Raw genomic sequence first — 14,347 nt, forward strand, 5'->3', positions numbered from 1 at the left:
GGAGAGACTAACTTCTTAGATGGAAGAAAAATGTTTATGCTCAAAATGACAGACAAGGATTTAGCATATAAAAATTACCTTCAGAATTGATTCACAGTTCATTCCCTTTCTATTTCCAAGCTTCAGTACGGAAGAAGAAGGGTAAGGGGAAGCATTTTGTCTCTTGTTTAACCTGTTTCTCACCTTTCCATAGTGAAGGATAATAACATAATGTAAATGTTGGCATATGGTCCAGTTTATTTTATGGTGTCAAATGTACATTAATTATTGTATATGTTTTTTAGTTATTTAGTTAATAAATTGCAAACACACTAAGAACTCAAACAGAAGACTACATTTGAAAATATTCCCCACATTTCTTCCTTTTGTCTCCTTTCCTTCATCTTGCCTTTTTTTCCTTCTTTGTATCCAACTCTTTTCCAAACCCTTCCATATCATCTCCTCACAGTTACTGTGCTAACTGGCAGCCACAGAGAATATGTGGCCAGTAACATATCCTCAGTGTAGTCCTACGTTAGTGATTTTTCTTGTCTTTTTAATGGCCAAATGTTACTCCCATAACCACACTGTCTCTGTCTCAGGAAATAGGGATCTTGCACACAACACTTGAACTTTTGACCTGGAGAAATGCTGCTCTGCACAATTTTAAGTTTTCAATATAACATCTTCCACGCTGTCCCGTATGCATGGAGTGCCCTCCCTGACCTGATTCATAAGGCCACTACCTTCCCCTTGAAATCTCTCCTAAAGACCCATTTCCCCTATGATCCCTATTAAGCAATCATCTAAGTAATGACGGCTAGGCAGAGGGGCAGGTAGAAATAGTGGTGCTGTTTTAGTAGTTTCTATAAATGTAAATGTATATATATATGTATACAAAGTTTGTTTGTGTTTAGCTGTATTTTTCCATACTCCTGTATGTCATTTTGCTTTCTTAGATTGTAAGCTCTCCTGAGCAGGGACTGTGTCATTTACACGTTTTCATGGCGTCTAGCCCAAGGAAGAGTCTCAAACCTCCCTGAGCCCCTGGGTGATAGCTGGTAAAACAGTCTGCGTCCTGCTCTTCGACCAAGTTCAGTGTCACGGAAAGGAAAGCTAGGCTGTAGGCAGTGTCTCCTCTCAACAGGGAAGCTTTTGCTTTTTAACATTAAACAGGACAAAATTGGGTTGTTTTCCACTCTATTTTTCTGGTCTTTCCTGACCTCCGTTCAGGTCGCTAACAGAGGTTCCAGCTAGTGATATTGTCCATTCTCCATGCTGAGAATATGACAGAATAAACCCCAATGCTACTGGTATTTTTCGGAAAAATATGTTTTGGCAGCATATAAAAAATCTTTACATTGTTATTGTAGAGTCTTCTGTCAACCAAAAATTCAGTTTTCTGGGTCATAGGTGAGGAGGGCATTAAGATGAAAATAATGGCTTTTGTGGTTCTGTTTGACTGGTTTTGTTGGTTGTCTTTTGGGAGGGGTTCTGGTTCATTGGGAGGATAGGAGAAGGGAAGGACATAGGCTGTATATTTTTATATTCAGGATAGAAGATATGATGCTTGTGTCTAAAGGGATAGGTAATAAAATCTTTAGGTTCACAGCAGTATGGCATGGGCAGTATTATCATTTTACTGCAGTTACATAGCACGAGTTACTAAAATGTGAACTGTACTTCATCTGTGCCACTGACTTTCTGCTTACAGTAGTTGCCTGACTCAGAGAGATAGCATCCAACTTCCAAATGTATGTTTGGAGGGAATGTGTTTTCAATAGTGAAACTACTTTCTGGATTTTTTGGGATATCGGGGAGGGGGAAGAGGCGTTCTTTTTTCTTTTGTGGCTTGTAGGTTTCCAAGAATTGTTGAATGAGTAAGTTATGGCAACATATAAACTAACAGTTAGTTGTAGCAGCAATTTTTTGGAGGCAGTACTTAAAATAGAATTCCAGGTAACGTGTAGTTAGCCCATTAATACTGAAGAATATTCATGCAGCAAATTAAAATGAAGATTTGAAAATCTTCTAAAAATAAAACATTAAAAGAAAAATTTTTGGTCATAATTTTTATCATCACTACAGAAAATAGATGTGATTAAAGTTTCAAAATTAATATTTTAAAACAATAAATTTAACTCTGTTCTTAAAAAGTTTATGTGGCTCATGAAAAGCTTGTTTTTAAAGGGTTTTTCCTTCAGTTTTTGTTTCAACTTGTTTATCGATAACTTCTTGTGGATGGAGAATTTTAAAATGATATGATACTTAAGAAACACATCCATAAACTAAGATCTGTAAATGTCTAGATACATGATTTAAAAGTTTCTTGCTCCTAAGCTTTTTTTACTGCCAGGAAATGGGTTTGATTTAGTGAGTAATTTGGGATTTTCAGTGAAAGCTAAAGTGGACAGTGTTTAATTTTAAAAACCGAATATAAAAATCCTCTAAGACAAAGTACAAAATTAAGAATAGAGCAGGCTAAATTTTGGTGTTGAAATGGGAATGACAAGATAAATAATTCTTCTGCATTAATAAATATTACTTTGACAGCGTCACACAAGTGTCAGTTGTGAGCTAGGGGTGGTGGTTTGTTTGTTCTTAGATTTGATACGGTAATCAATATCAAATAATCCCTCTATATGTTGTGATACTGATCTTTGGATTTTGATGTGGGCTACAGTACCAAATACAAATGTAGGATTTTCCTCCTTTGAACAGTTTAGATGCTAGTACCACCTCTCAGATACAGAATAACTGTGATATCATCAACACAGAATATTGTTACCTGGCATCAAGTCTTAGCGGCATTTGAATAGAAAAATATCAGTTGATGGCATTCAAAAGAAATATTATTAGCTCTGTCTGCAATAAGCATTCACACTTCATCCCATTCCTGTTGTCCATTGTTTCAAAGGTGGCACATTCTAATGGCATCTGAAACAATGAAATTGCAGAGCAAATATATATAAATGAATGCCAAACAGCGGATTAGCTTACAGTGTTATGTTATGTTTGAAGAAACCACTCGCAAAGACGTCTGGGTTCAAAAATCATTTTTTTATTTCACTGTGGTGGAGTTGATGATGGAGATTTGTCTGCAGGAAACAATGGAAAAACCATCAAAGCAACTTTTACAGCACTCACAGCGTCGACTCCTTTGATAGTTTCCAGCATCTGCAGTGCTTCTATGTAGGAAGAAGGTTTTCTGATCTTCACCAGACACTGTATTTTAGAAGATGAGAGCAAAAGGCATCAGGCCTAATGAAGAATTCTTGAAGGGTGTCCTTGTAAGTAATTGGTTTGCATTACATATTTGACATTCTAATGAGATAGCAATATGATAATAAGATAAAGGTTGTCATCAGGTTGTCACTTTTCACAAGCATAAAGCAGTGACTCTGGGTGGAATTTGTGAAGTATATGTGTGAAAAAATATGGGCCCCGTTTTTTGTTGATGTAGCAAGGTTACAGGTTTTATGACTTGTAGTCTAACTCGTGGGGAGTCCACAGCAGTGTGAGAAGGGATAGGATTAGGACTATGCCTGTGACGTATGTGCTTTTAAAATACTTTGTAAGAGAAAAATATTGAAAATTGGCGTGTTTCAAGGAGAACAATGTTAACGCTATGTTTTCCACTGAAAAAAAAATTGGCACCTAGCTGGCAATGTGCTGATTAGCAACTTTTGGCACAGAATCTTAAATTAACAGGTAACTCTCAGTACTGAACACTTCTTCAAACCAGGGTTTATGTTGCATGAGGTGGGCAGCTTTAACTAATGTTTGGAAAACACTGGGGATCCTGAGCAGAGGTCAGCTGAGTCTCTGTGTGGGTGTTCTCCTCATTTACACTAGTATTATTTTGAATTTATCAGCTTATTCTTGAGTATGTAGCGCCCTTTCGTGACACTTGTTTTTCTTTACTACAGGACAGTAATTGAAAAGGTTTTCAAAACCTTTCTGCACCAGCCAAACAAGAGAATGGTATAAAAGAAGTTGGAAAAGGAATTGTAAGTGTTAAAGAACATGTGGGTTTTGTAGCATTTGGAAACAGACGAATTAAATACATTGGCATATGTGAGTGTCGTTTGCTATAGTCAGATATTATTAACTGAATACCTAACCACATATTCAAAGTCATGAGTGCTTGAGGAACAGTAAAAATTGCATGTGTTTCCCAACATGGTACAGTTAGGGCAGTGGAAAACTTTTTCAGCACTTTTAATGTGTTCTCTCTCTTTTTCAGGAGCCAGGGAGATGAAGGACTTGTCTCCCTCATCTCAAAACTCCCTTTGCTGCTATTTCTTTTTTTTTCTTCAAATGTTCATATACCCATGTTACTCAATTTCTAATATAATTAAAAATAAATGTTTTTAGATAATTCATCATAGTTTGTTTGGTTTTTCCCCTCGGTGTGGAAGCATGAGAGTAAGTGTAAGAACAGAGAAGGCTGCAAGTGTCTTAGGTCCTCCACCTTTCTTTTTTGCTTCTTTCGGTTGATTGTCTTTCTTTTGTGACTAGGCCAAATTTTCAAATGCTGTCTCTTAAACAGAACATCAAATTGCCACTTAAATTCCACCTGGCTTGCAGGGTAGGAGTGGGTATTGACTATATTCTCTGCTTTGTTTTTGTTCTTAAACAGAAACCACTGTTAGACAATGACCATTCCTCTTTCAAGGTAGGCTGAATTGTAAGGCTTCAGGATTGCAGGTGCATTTTAAATGCCTGTATAATTATTTCATTAATTGAACATACTGTTAAAGAGCTGGTACTTGAAAATTGTATCTATAGAAAGAACTTGAACGTAGCAGTTTTCTGCCTTCCTTAAAATTAATTTTGACGGTGTGATTATAATATGTAAATGTGACTTATATGTACTAACGTGAAGATATTTTCAGCCCTAGAAACACAAATAAGACTTTCTTTCAAGAAAGTTCTGATAGTTCTTTATTGTGAATACATACAAATCATTTTCATAAATCATGTAATGGTATTTATAGATACTCAATGTTAAATGATTAATTTTAGTCACTAAACAGTTTTTATGTTTTACTGATTTATTTTACATAATTTTCCCTTTTTTGGATTTTAGTGTACTTTGTAGAGTTTTCAGTATCCCAGAGAACATACAAGTATTTTTACTCAATTTTCATAGAAGGAAAGTGTTTCAAATGGCTTATGTTTTTGACTGTATTGCAAAGCATTTTTGTTATTTCCTCATTATGCTAACTGCTAAAGTAATGTTCTCTGCCTATTGTTTGCAGTATGGTAAATATGTGATTTTGGCATTGTGATTTAAGCACAATCCTGCAAATTGTTCATTTGGGGTGGGGCTGGAAGAAGTTAATTCCAGATTAAAATGTGCTCGTGGTGGCAGATTTATGAGGATTAGCCTAATTGTCTAAATGAAAACTCAAATTATTCCATTTCTGTATATTTTTTAACTATACATTTACATGACATAACTGTAGGCTGAAGTTGTTTCTTTCCTCTAAATATGATCATAAACAACAAATTTGGATTTAAATGTTAACCTTTAATATTCTTACTCTGAAACAATGCTTTAGCTAAGGTTAGTCTTTAAATTCTTAGCAGTATGTTGAAGGCCTGGTTATACTTTACCTACTTGTGGTCTTTGACGGATTTTTATCCATCTATTCCTATTTGAATAGCTAAAAAGAAAGACATTAGTTTTCAGCGGGCATAGCTAATGTAACAGAGATCCATTTTTAACCATCTGCAAAGAGGAGTCACCTGTTTTTCCCCAGAGGCACTAGAGGTCTATTCGTCAAGTACAATTGCTTCCATGACAAGCAACATTCTCATATGAACTTCTATAGTCTGATCAAGCTTTCTTTTGCAATCAGTAGGTTCTCCTCTTTCTGCTACCACCCCATTAGTACTGGAAAGCTGTTTTAGAATTTTGTTCATCTGCTTCTCTGAAAGCGTTGTCTAGATTCCCATACATACTGTTCGCCCAAATTGTCCTTTACGTAGTTCCCCCCACCCACAGACATTCACCCTGATGTATTTATCAAGTTCCTTCCCAGCTATTCTTTTACAAACTAAGCAGGGCAAGGTCTTTTGCATGTATATGGGAAGTGACAAAAATCTAAAAGGAATACAATGTAAATAAGTGCACCTACTTGTTTTAGATGCTTATTTTTTTTTCAGACATGCAAACTTATAATTATACGCATAATCGTTCCTGGTCTTTATGCTAAAAACAAGCTACTTACAGTTAAAAATGAAAGAAATTTAAAAAATTAATCCATAAGATAAAAGCAACACCACAGCCATATTTTTATGTAGTTTAAACGAATCTCTATGCATTTTTAATAAGCACACGCAAAGACTACCCCTTTAGTTTTAGTACTGCTTATGTAACTGATTTTTGCAGATTATTGACAAGGAAACAAATTTTATCGGCTAATGAAAGAAATTAAACTAAACTTGCAAACTCATATTTAGGGAAGGCGATGGAACAAAATATGTGCATATGCAGTACCTGACATTAAGGGCTATGTGCCTAGCCCTGTTGACACCAAGGAAGAATGAATGTCCTGTGTTCCCATCACTTTTCAAAAGGAAAAATACATGTGCCAAATATTTGACTGTGGTTGACTGCAGATGCTAGAAAAGGTGGGTGATACTACAGCATATAGGTGCAATTGGCATTGTATGAAGTTTTGCATAACTGATTGCGCCTGGTACAGTTTCTGTCTGTATCTATCTTAGGTATTTACAAGGCATCTATCACCTTGGTACCTAAGCAGTTTGAAAAATGCACCCACCCCAGGAGGCATGATGCAGATACAGGCAGAGGCCCAGGTCCAGAGCAGCAGAGGCAGGTCCCAGGAAGCTCCCCAACTGTGTTACCGCTGTTGTTGAGCTCCTGGCCCACTTGTTGTGGCCAAGGAACATCTCCACCTACCTGTCAGCAGGAAGACGGTACCCCACCCCTCACGTCCAGCTCCACTGGTGGGGAATCTGAAAAGGAAAGATAATGGAAAAGGCAACGATCCAGTAGCAGAGGTGAAACAGAAATGGTGGGATTTCAAAAGGAGGGATTCTTAAAGAGCAGCACATCTCAGGGGAGGGATCAACTGCCAGTCCAAGTGGCAGGTAAGGCACAACACAGGCATAAATCTCAAATGTTCTTCAGTGAACAAAAGTTAAAGAAATACCTCTGATGTCTCTAAAGTTTGTCTATATCCAAAGCCCTGCTCTGTTCTTGGCCTCTGTCTCAGTCCTCTATCCCTACAGCTGAATCGACTGTTCAGTTCTCTGTGTATCTCAACCCAGTAATTGCTACAATCCTAAAGATGTCTAATAACAAACTTAAAGGACTCTCACTGGTAATGAATGTTGTGGTGCAAAGAGACAGCACGGTATAGCAGTGCTCCAAAATCATGGACATATTCATGAACCTAAAGGCTGGAATATTCCTGGCTTCTAATCACCATGTTCAGAACAGGATCGGGCAAACCACAGATCACCCCTGCAGGCACAAAAGATGGAGCAGTTCTCCTGTGGCCACCAGGAGCAATTGCTGATCTAACACATCAGACCAAGCTCTGTATCAGCCCCGTGCAAAGACCCGTACAGGCAGCCTGCTACGGTCTTCGCTGCAGAAACAGAGGACCTGTCTAACAGGAAAGAAAGGAAGATAGCCAGGACTTTGATGAAGGTTCATTAGTTACTATTACATGGACCACTTTAATAACAGATCTCCTTTTTTCTTTAAACACAACAGAATCAGCGAGGTAAAACAAAAAACAGCCTTCAGAAACCTGTGAGTCCCATGTGACTTTTGGAAATAGCTGCATAGTAGTCACAGTGATCAAACACTGAAGTTAAAGTGCAGTGGGTCACTGACTTTCAGATGTTTATATTTCCTTTAGCCCATATGCATGCTCCTTTCTGATTCCCTTACTTGGTCATTTAAGGATCAAAATGGGAGTCGTGTCCTGTCAGAGCAAGGGACATGAGGTTAGGAACATGAAACAAGTCACAACTTTGGAGACTGCCAGTTTGTTGGCTGGTATCACTAGGTATAAATACAAAGATACCTATAAAAGACATAAGTGACCTATTTTGCCTGTAAGTCGTATATATCACTGTGAGCAAAATGCTGCATGTAGGAATGGTGCGTAAGGTGGAAACAACTAGAAAGATCAGGGAATCTGACCTCTTCCCTTTGCTTCACACCTAAGGAAGCTAGCTGTGCTTCTTTGTACCCACTGTAAAGCTTGGTTTTAAAAGAAAGAGATTTTTTGAAAGCCGATTAACAACCAAGTAAGATCAACCATGTTGATATATAGTTTGGTCCATAGCCGATTCTGACTTGACAGTCTTAGTGCCCTCTCTTTTTTTTTTTCTTTTTTTTTTGGAAGTCACCCCTTTGCCAAGGAAATGAGGTAAAGGCAGTTACTTGAGGTAATTCTTTCAGCCAGCTTTAATCCTACTGTCGGCAGGTGTTCAAAGCAGTCAGCCTCTTCTCTGGCCGATAAGGACAGTTTCTGGCCAAATCAAGTTTTCCGGTGCCCCTACTCTAACCGGCACACCTTTTCCACAGCACCAACCTAGCCACTGGTGCAATCATCTTACCAAGACCCGGTCTGAATTTAGGGCGACCTTTGGTCATCAAGGAATGGATTTATTGGGCAGAGACTGACACAGTCATCAAGGTGGTGTCAGCCATTGACCTTCAGGCAGTTTTCCCATGATTGCTCTGTAGTGAACGAAAGCTTGTGTAAGGCCATGCCTGTAACGCACCCTCGGTTTCCCCATGCCCCATGTCAATGCTTCACAAAGCTTCCAGAAACTGGAGTTACTAGAGTTGTTGAACACTTTGTTACGAATAATAACAGTTATGAATATTCCTCCTTTTCATTACTAGTCAAGTTAACAAACCTATCCTAAAACCTGTGAATGTATTCATTATTCATAAGTATTCGCCAATAGTTTCCACAATTAACTTTCTGCCCATGGGTTTTCACAGACTGTTTGCTTGTACTCTTTGTCATTTGTGTTATTGGTCACCTATGCCAGATGCTGTTCTTTCAGCTCTGAAAGGCTGAAAGTACTGATTAGGAGGATAGCAGGTGGTAAATTTTCATAGAGAATTAGGAACTTTGCAAAAATTTATTATGCTTTTTCAGAGAACCTTTTCTTCACAAGCCTCTGGCAAATGTGTAAACATGCACAAATAACAAAAGTGTTATGATCCCCCTGAATCTGAACAAACTAAACTCAGTGATACTTTTTACAGAAATATTCATAAATTAATGGGGGGTTTGGAGTTTTTTTATTTTGTTTTGCTTCATTTTTTGCCTTTTAATTTAGTTTGGTTCTATTACTTACCAATTGCTAGGTGGGCTCTGTTTAGAACACTTGTCAGGAAAATGGAGTTTTCAAATACGAGGAATTTTCTGATGACATGTCAAAAGAAATACAAAGACATTTTGTATGACCAGTGGCTCTACCAGAATGAATATATATGATCCCATATCTTTCTCTGATTCCATAGAATTTAACTGAAATGTGTGTTTGCTATGTGTGGTAAAAATAGGTCCCCTGGTTTTTTGTTCTTTTTTTCATGTGTACTCAAATAGGAAAATGCTGAGAAATAATTTCATGGTCCTACACTATAGTTGTTAAGAGAGATTTGTTAATGAAGGATTGCAGCTACAGCTGTATGAGGCAAAGGGGGAGAAGAATTGCAAAGGAAGAAGCAGTTACAGTCCCTTTCAAATTTCCAGGGAGTGGAAGAGCCAATGATTGCATGACAGTTTGTCCCTAAAATTCATTTTCATAAGGAGCTCATGCCTTTTTACAAGTACAATCTCATCCTCACTTTCCATAAAACATGCAACTGGACAGTCCAGCCAGACACAGAGAGAATGTGAATACTTTGAATGTGAATACTTTGAAGTAGTGAATATGCTAAATGCACAAATAATATCCATTATTTTAGCATTTAAAAAATCATAATTATATTAAGCCACACAGAATCCCTTTTAGAGCAGTATAATATTGGAGGCACTTGGGTGTAGAAATAATGAGTGCCACATTAGGGTAGATAGGGACTGATATATAGGAGGAGGGATCCATGGGTCTGTCAGAAGGAGCTTTCATTTAAAACCATATTTAAAAAAAAAATAATAATCAAACAAAAAAACCCTGATTCATAAACAGAACCAGAAGTATCATTTAACATGACCTCAGCAACACCTTCCGGATGTAAGCTTACAGCTTCAAACTGAGGTCTGAAGAGCAGCATATAAAGTATTTCAAAGAGCAGAAATTAATCCTTAAAGAACACCATTTTCAAGACTGGGATGCCAGAGAGTAGGCGTGACACTGATCTGGCATTCAGGCCACTGTAGCGTGAGCAGCACAGCCAGCCAGCTAGCAACAGTCAGCCACTGCAGTCCAGGTCACACTCTTACCCACAACAGCGCTTCTCTCACGTATCCCTTGCCTGAGCGTGAGGACGCAGGCTCTTTGGGCTACCATACTGCAACATTTTAGCCAGACCGCCCCAGATTAATTTCTGATGACCAAATTGTCCCTCCCCCCCCCCAAAAAAATGAAGTGGAATCATTTTTTTATCTGAAGCATGGAAAGGGTGAGAGTTACGGCCACTGACTCACGTAATCAAGAATGGTGCTGGGCAGATCGTGTTCTATTATGCGCCAGTGATCGCTGTGGGTGCAAAAAGCTTAGCCATTTCTAGCCTTTGGGAGTGCATTTTCCGTAGGGGAGGAGTTAGAGTAAGCACATACCTAATATCCTCCTCATTAACATCTGTAACAATGCCTCTTTGCACACTAAGCTGCCACAGGGAAGCACTTGCACCCAGATTTCCACTGTGTGCCCTCAGGCAAGGGAAGAGGTAGCCAGGGGAGGGCAAAACTAAGTTTATTTTCAGAAGACGATGAGATCCTGGCGAGCAATGCCCTCAGATAGCATTACCTGCTGTTTGGAGAAAAGAACAAGAAAAATCCAGCAAATGTTGGGGAGGGCATTGCTCGCAGGATAAATGCTGTGGACGGCCACCGTCACGCTGCAGCAGTGATTTGGGAGAGAGCGCACTGGGGGTGGGGGTGACGTGAGACGTCGGACAAAAGCGAAGATAGCCAGCAGTGCTTCAGAACAACAAAGGGCTGCCCTCAGCCAGTGGTGGAGCACATCTGGCACCCCAGGAAGCTCAATTGGACACTTGGCCCTGAGCTCGTCCCAGGGATTTCTGACTGACACCACTGCAGTGCATAGGTGAGCTTTTTGATAGGTTCACTGACATTTCCTGTCACAGTCATGATGAGGTGAATTGGTAGTTCCTGCCTTGGGTTGCAGCATGGCTGTGTGTGTTATGGGTACAGGACAGTGTGCATTTATACCAAAAGCGGTTGATAACGTCAACTGCAACGTGCCCAATGCAGTCACTAAACTTTAGTCCGCCCTTCCGTTTGCCCAAACACATACACTCTGGCTTCCCAACTGGCTTCTTTCTATGTGTTGTCCAATGCATGTAGATACCTCCATCTGCCTGGCCTCAGATACAGTGGTTGTTGCTCCTCTATTTGATTGCCAGATGTCACTGGGGAACAAGATGGGGAGGTTCCTGGATCCTCGGGGCAAGCCGGCCGTCACCGAGGGAGCTCGCCGTCCACGCCGGCTGAAGAACAGGAATCCTCGGTGCCTGCCTCTGACGAAGACTCGCCGGCCAGGACCACAGAGAGCTGGCAGTGGCCGTTGTCCTCGTCTGAAACGCACAGCAACGTTGGGGAGGATTTTGAGGGATTTCAAACGCCAGCGCGGACTCCCGAGTGTGCCATGGACATACAGTCTCCTGGGGATCAGTCACTCAGTAGGACTCCTCAGTTTGAAAGTGACTCTCCTGAGGAGGAGGAGGGAAATGATGAAATGAATGAAGAGCACTGCGGTGTTGAGCCTGTCCCTAGGGATCGGGGTTGGAGAGGGCAGCCCCAGCTAACAGAGGGAGAGAAGCTGTTGATGGAAACCAACAGTAGGATTGTGCAGCTGCTGGAAAATATCAAGAGGGAGCATGCACAGTCCATGGGTCTCATGTCACAGTCCATGGGCCGTATGGAGCTGCAGCTGGGCATTGTGGCTACCTCCACAAGAGCCATCCATAACTACCTGTCAGAGATTTTAGCTTTCCTCAAGCAGCCAAGGACGCAGGTCCTTGAAACACGCATCTCCCAAAGAGCCACACCCCATGTTGAGTTAACTTGTGCCTCGACATGGACTGGTGAGGACGCAGTGGCATCCTCCACTGTGTGCTTACCAGGGGCCGAAGGGACGAGCGACTCTCGAGAACCACCGCAGGCCACGCTGCCTTGTCGCAGTGGCCGGCTGCAGAGAGCCATAACCGAGAGGGCCTCGTTGCCCATGCCTACACGCCAGGCAAAAGGGGGAGGGAAGAAAAAATAACCACACCATAGGATTTTTAGGGGTTTTTTTAATGTGCCTGTCCTTTTAATTCTTAGCCATAAGGCCATCAGTGGCAGAATTCAACCATTTCCTACATTGGCTAACATTGTATTCTGGCTGACTAGATTAGTCTAACATTTTGTAGTTTATATTTGCACTGTTAACGATGTGTGCTGCTGGTATTTGAAGAACATTTGCCTCTGTTCTTTCACTTTAACTTCATACGAGCATTTTTTTACTCTGTGCCAGGCATTCATTGCTTTTCTTACAAATACAAGTCATTTCTTGAGGCAGCTGTTTTTTGAGTTTTCTTTCTCCATTATCCCATCCCCTCTGAGCAAGCATTCTGGACTTGGTGGTAAGTATACAGGTCTTGGCAATACTCACCTCCAAAACTGTGTTCGATCAGTCTTTGCCTGGTGTTTCTGGCATGCCAGCCTGAGGTGTTGGGGTTAGCCTGTACCGGATCATGATCATTCTTATCCTCTGTGGGTCTGACAAGCTCACTTTCTAAGACCCTCGGTGGAGCTAATCCACATGTCTTGGCTATGTCGTACAATAAGTAATGTTGCCAGGATCATACCTCATATTTATCTTTTGGGGCCTGTATAGTGATGTGCCACCAGATCTATCTAGGCACCTGACTCTCATTTCCAAAGTTCCTTTTATGATGGATCTGGTGGTTTGATGGGCAGCATTATAATTTTTCCTCTGAGAGAGTCTGGGGATTTGAAACAGGAGTCACTAAGCAATGTGTTCTACGGGGATAAGAGCCATCTCCTGCAACAAATCTATTAGGAGGAGACTGTCCCCTGTAATTATGACAGATATTAATTATTTAAGAAAAAGAAAAAAAAGCAACTTGCCTAGCAGCCAGACCTCTTGAGAATGTAAAAGTCATGACATGCTGTTGGGTACTGTGCTACTATGTCTGTGATTAAGAGCTTTTCATCAGAGACGACCTACATGTTGATAAAATGCAACTACTTTCTGTGCCTTTAGGCCATCTAATTTCCTGAGGGCTGGCACCCTGAGCAGAGCATGGGTGCAATTGGTAACCCACAGGGCAGATGGAAATGCACTTTGCAATAAATTATTTTGTATCTGGTGGTGCTGCCTCTCTCGGGGGAATTTAATATAGTGGCACTCAAATTGCTATATGCATGCCGAGGCATCAGACTGGCTTATACATGTGGTAGCCCTGACAGTTCTCCGAAAGGATGCTGTTGCCAGGAGCCCCTTGAGCGGTGGTAACTAATTATCACAGGTGTAGCATGGCTCCTGTGTTTGACTCTCAACATGCCGTTGTAACTTCTCGTCAAGGTTCAGAAGAGTTTATATGGCAAAGCAGTGATGAATTCCTCCTCTGGCAAATACTAGAGAATAATTGTAGGCCTAAAAATCCTCTTCTATGATTACAACTGAGCTGCGCTCTCTGTCCAGTGAGCCATAGACTCTTCTTCCCTGTCTTTCTGCAAGACTGAAGTTATTCAAAATAAAGCAGATATAATATTTTGTTATTCTACCAGTCAGCCACAAATTGCTTCCTTATAAGTGTGTGTGCGTGCGTGCCTGTGGCTGTACTTTGCTAAGTGACCGGTTTAATGATGAAATGCAGCTGGCATGGCCAACCTCCAATGTAGGCTTTTTCCACTGCAGAATATTTCTTCCCTTCCAACTACATCCAGCTGCGTTCCTTTTAAGAATACCATTGGAGGCGTGCTTCTTTGGCCACACTGTCGACACACCTCACACCAGGTGCAAATTTTTGCACCCGTTCTGTGGCTTTTTTATATCTCTTTTGTTAAAACTGTTTGTAAAGGTATCCTCAGAGAAATTCCAACACAAGCTTGTAAGATTCCCCTCTCATTGGTACGAGAAATGCATGCTGCAGCGTATTTAAGAT

General features: G+C 40.5%; 1 protein-coding gene across 2 annotated transcripts in view; it reads left to right on the forward strand.

Annotated features, from left to right (window-relative positions):
• Positions 1-14,347, forward strand: part of SHANK2 (SH3 and multiple ankyrin repeat domains 2) — a 319,025-nt gene that overhangs the window by 284,882 nt on the left and 19,796 nt on the right. For both annotated transcript variants that reach the window (XM_050897450.1, XM_050897451.1), the window contains one exon: positions 121-141. In XM_050897450.1, the coding sequence (XP_050753407.1) occupies positions 121-141 (21 nt within the window). The remainder of the gene's footprint in view (positions 1-120; positions 142-14,347) is intronic.

This window comes from Gymnogyps californianus, chromosome 5 (genome assembly GCF_018139145.2).
Source record: "Gymnogyps californianus isolate 813 chromosome 5, ASM1813914v2, whole genome shotgun sequence".
Lineage (NCBI taxonomy): Eukaryota > Metazoa > Chordata > Aves > Accipitriformes > Cathartidae > Gymnogyps > Gymnogyps californianus.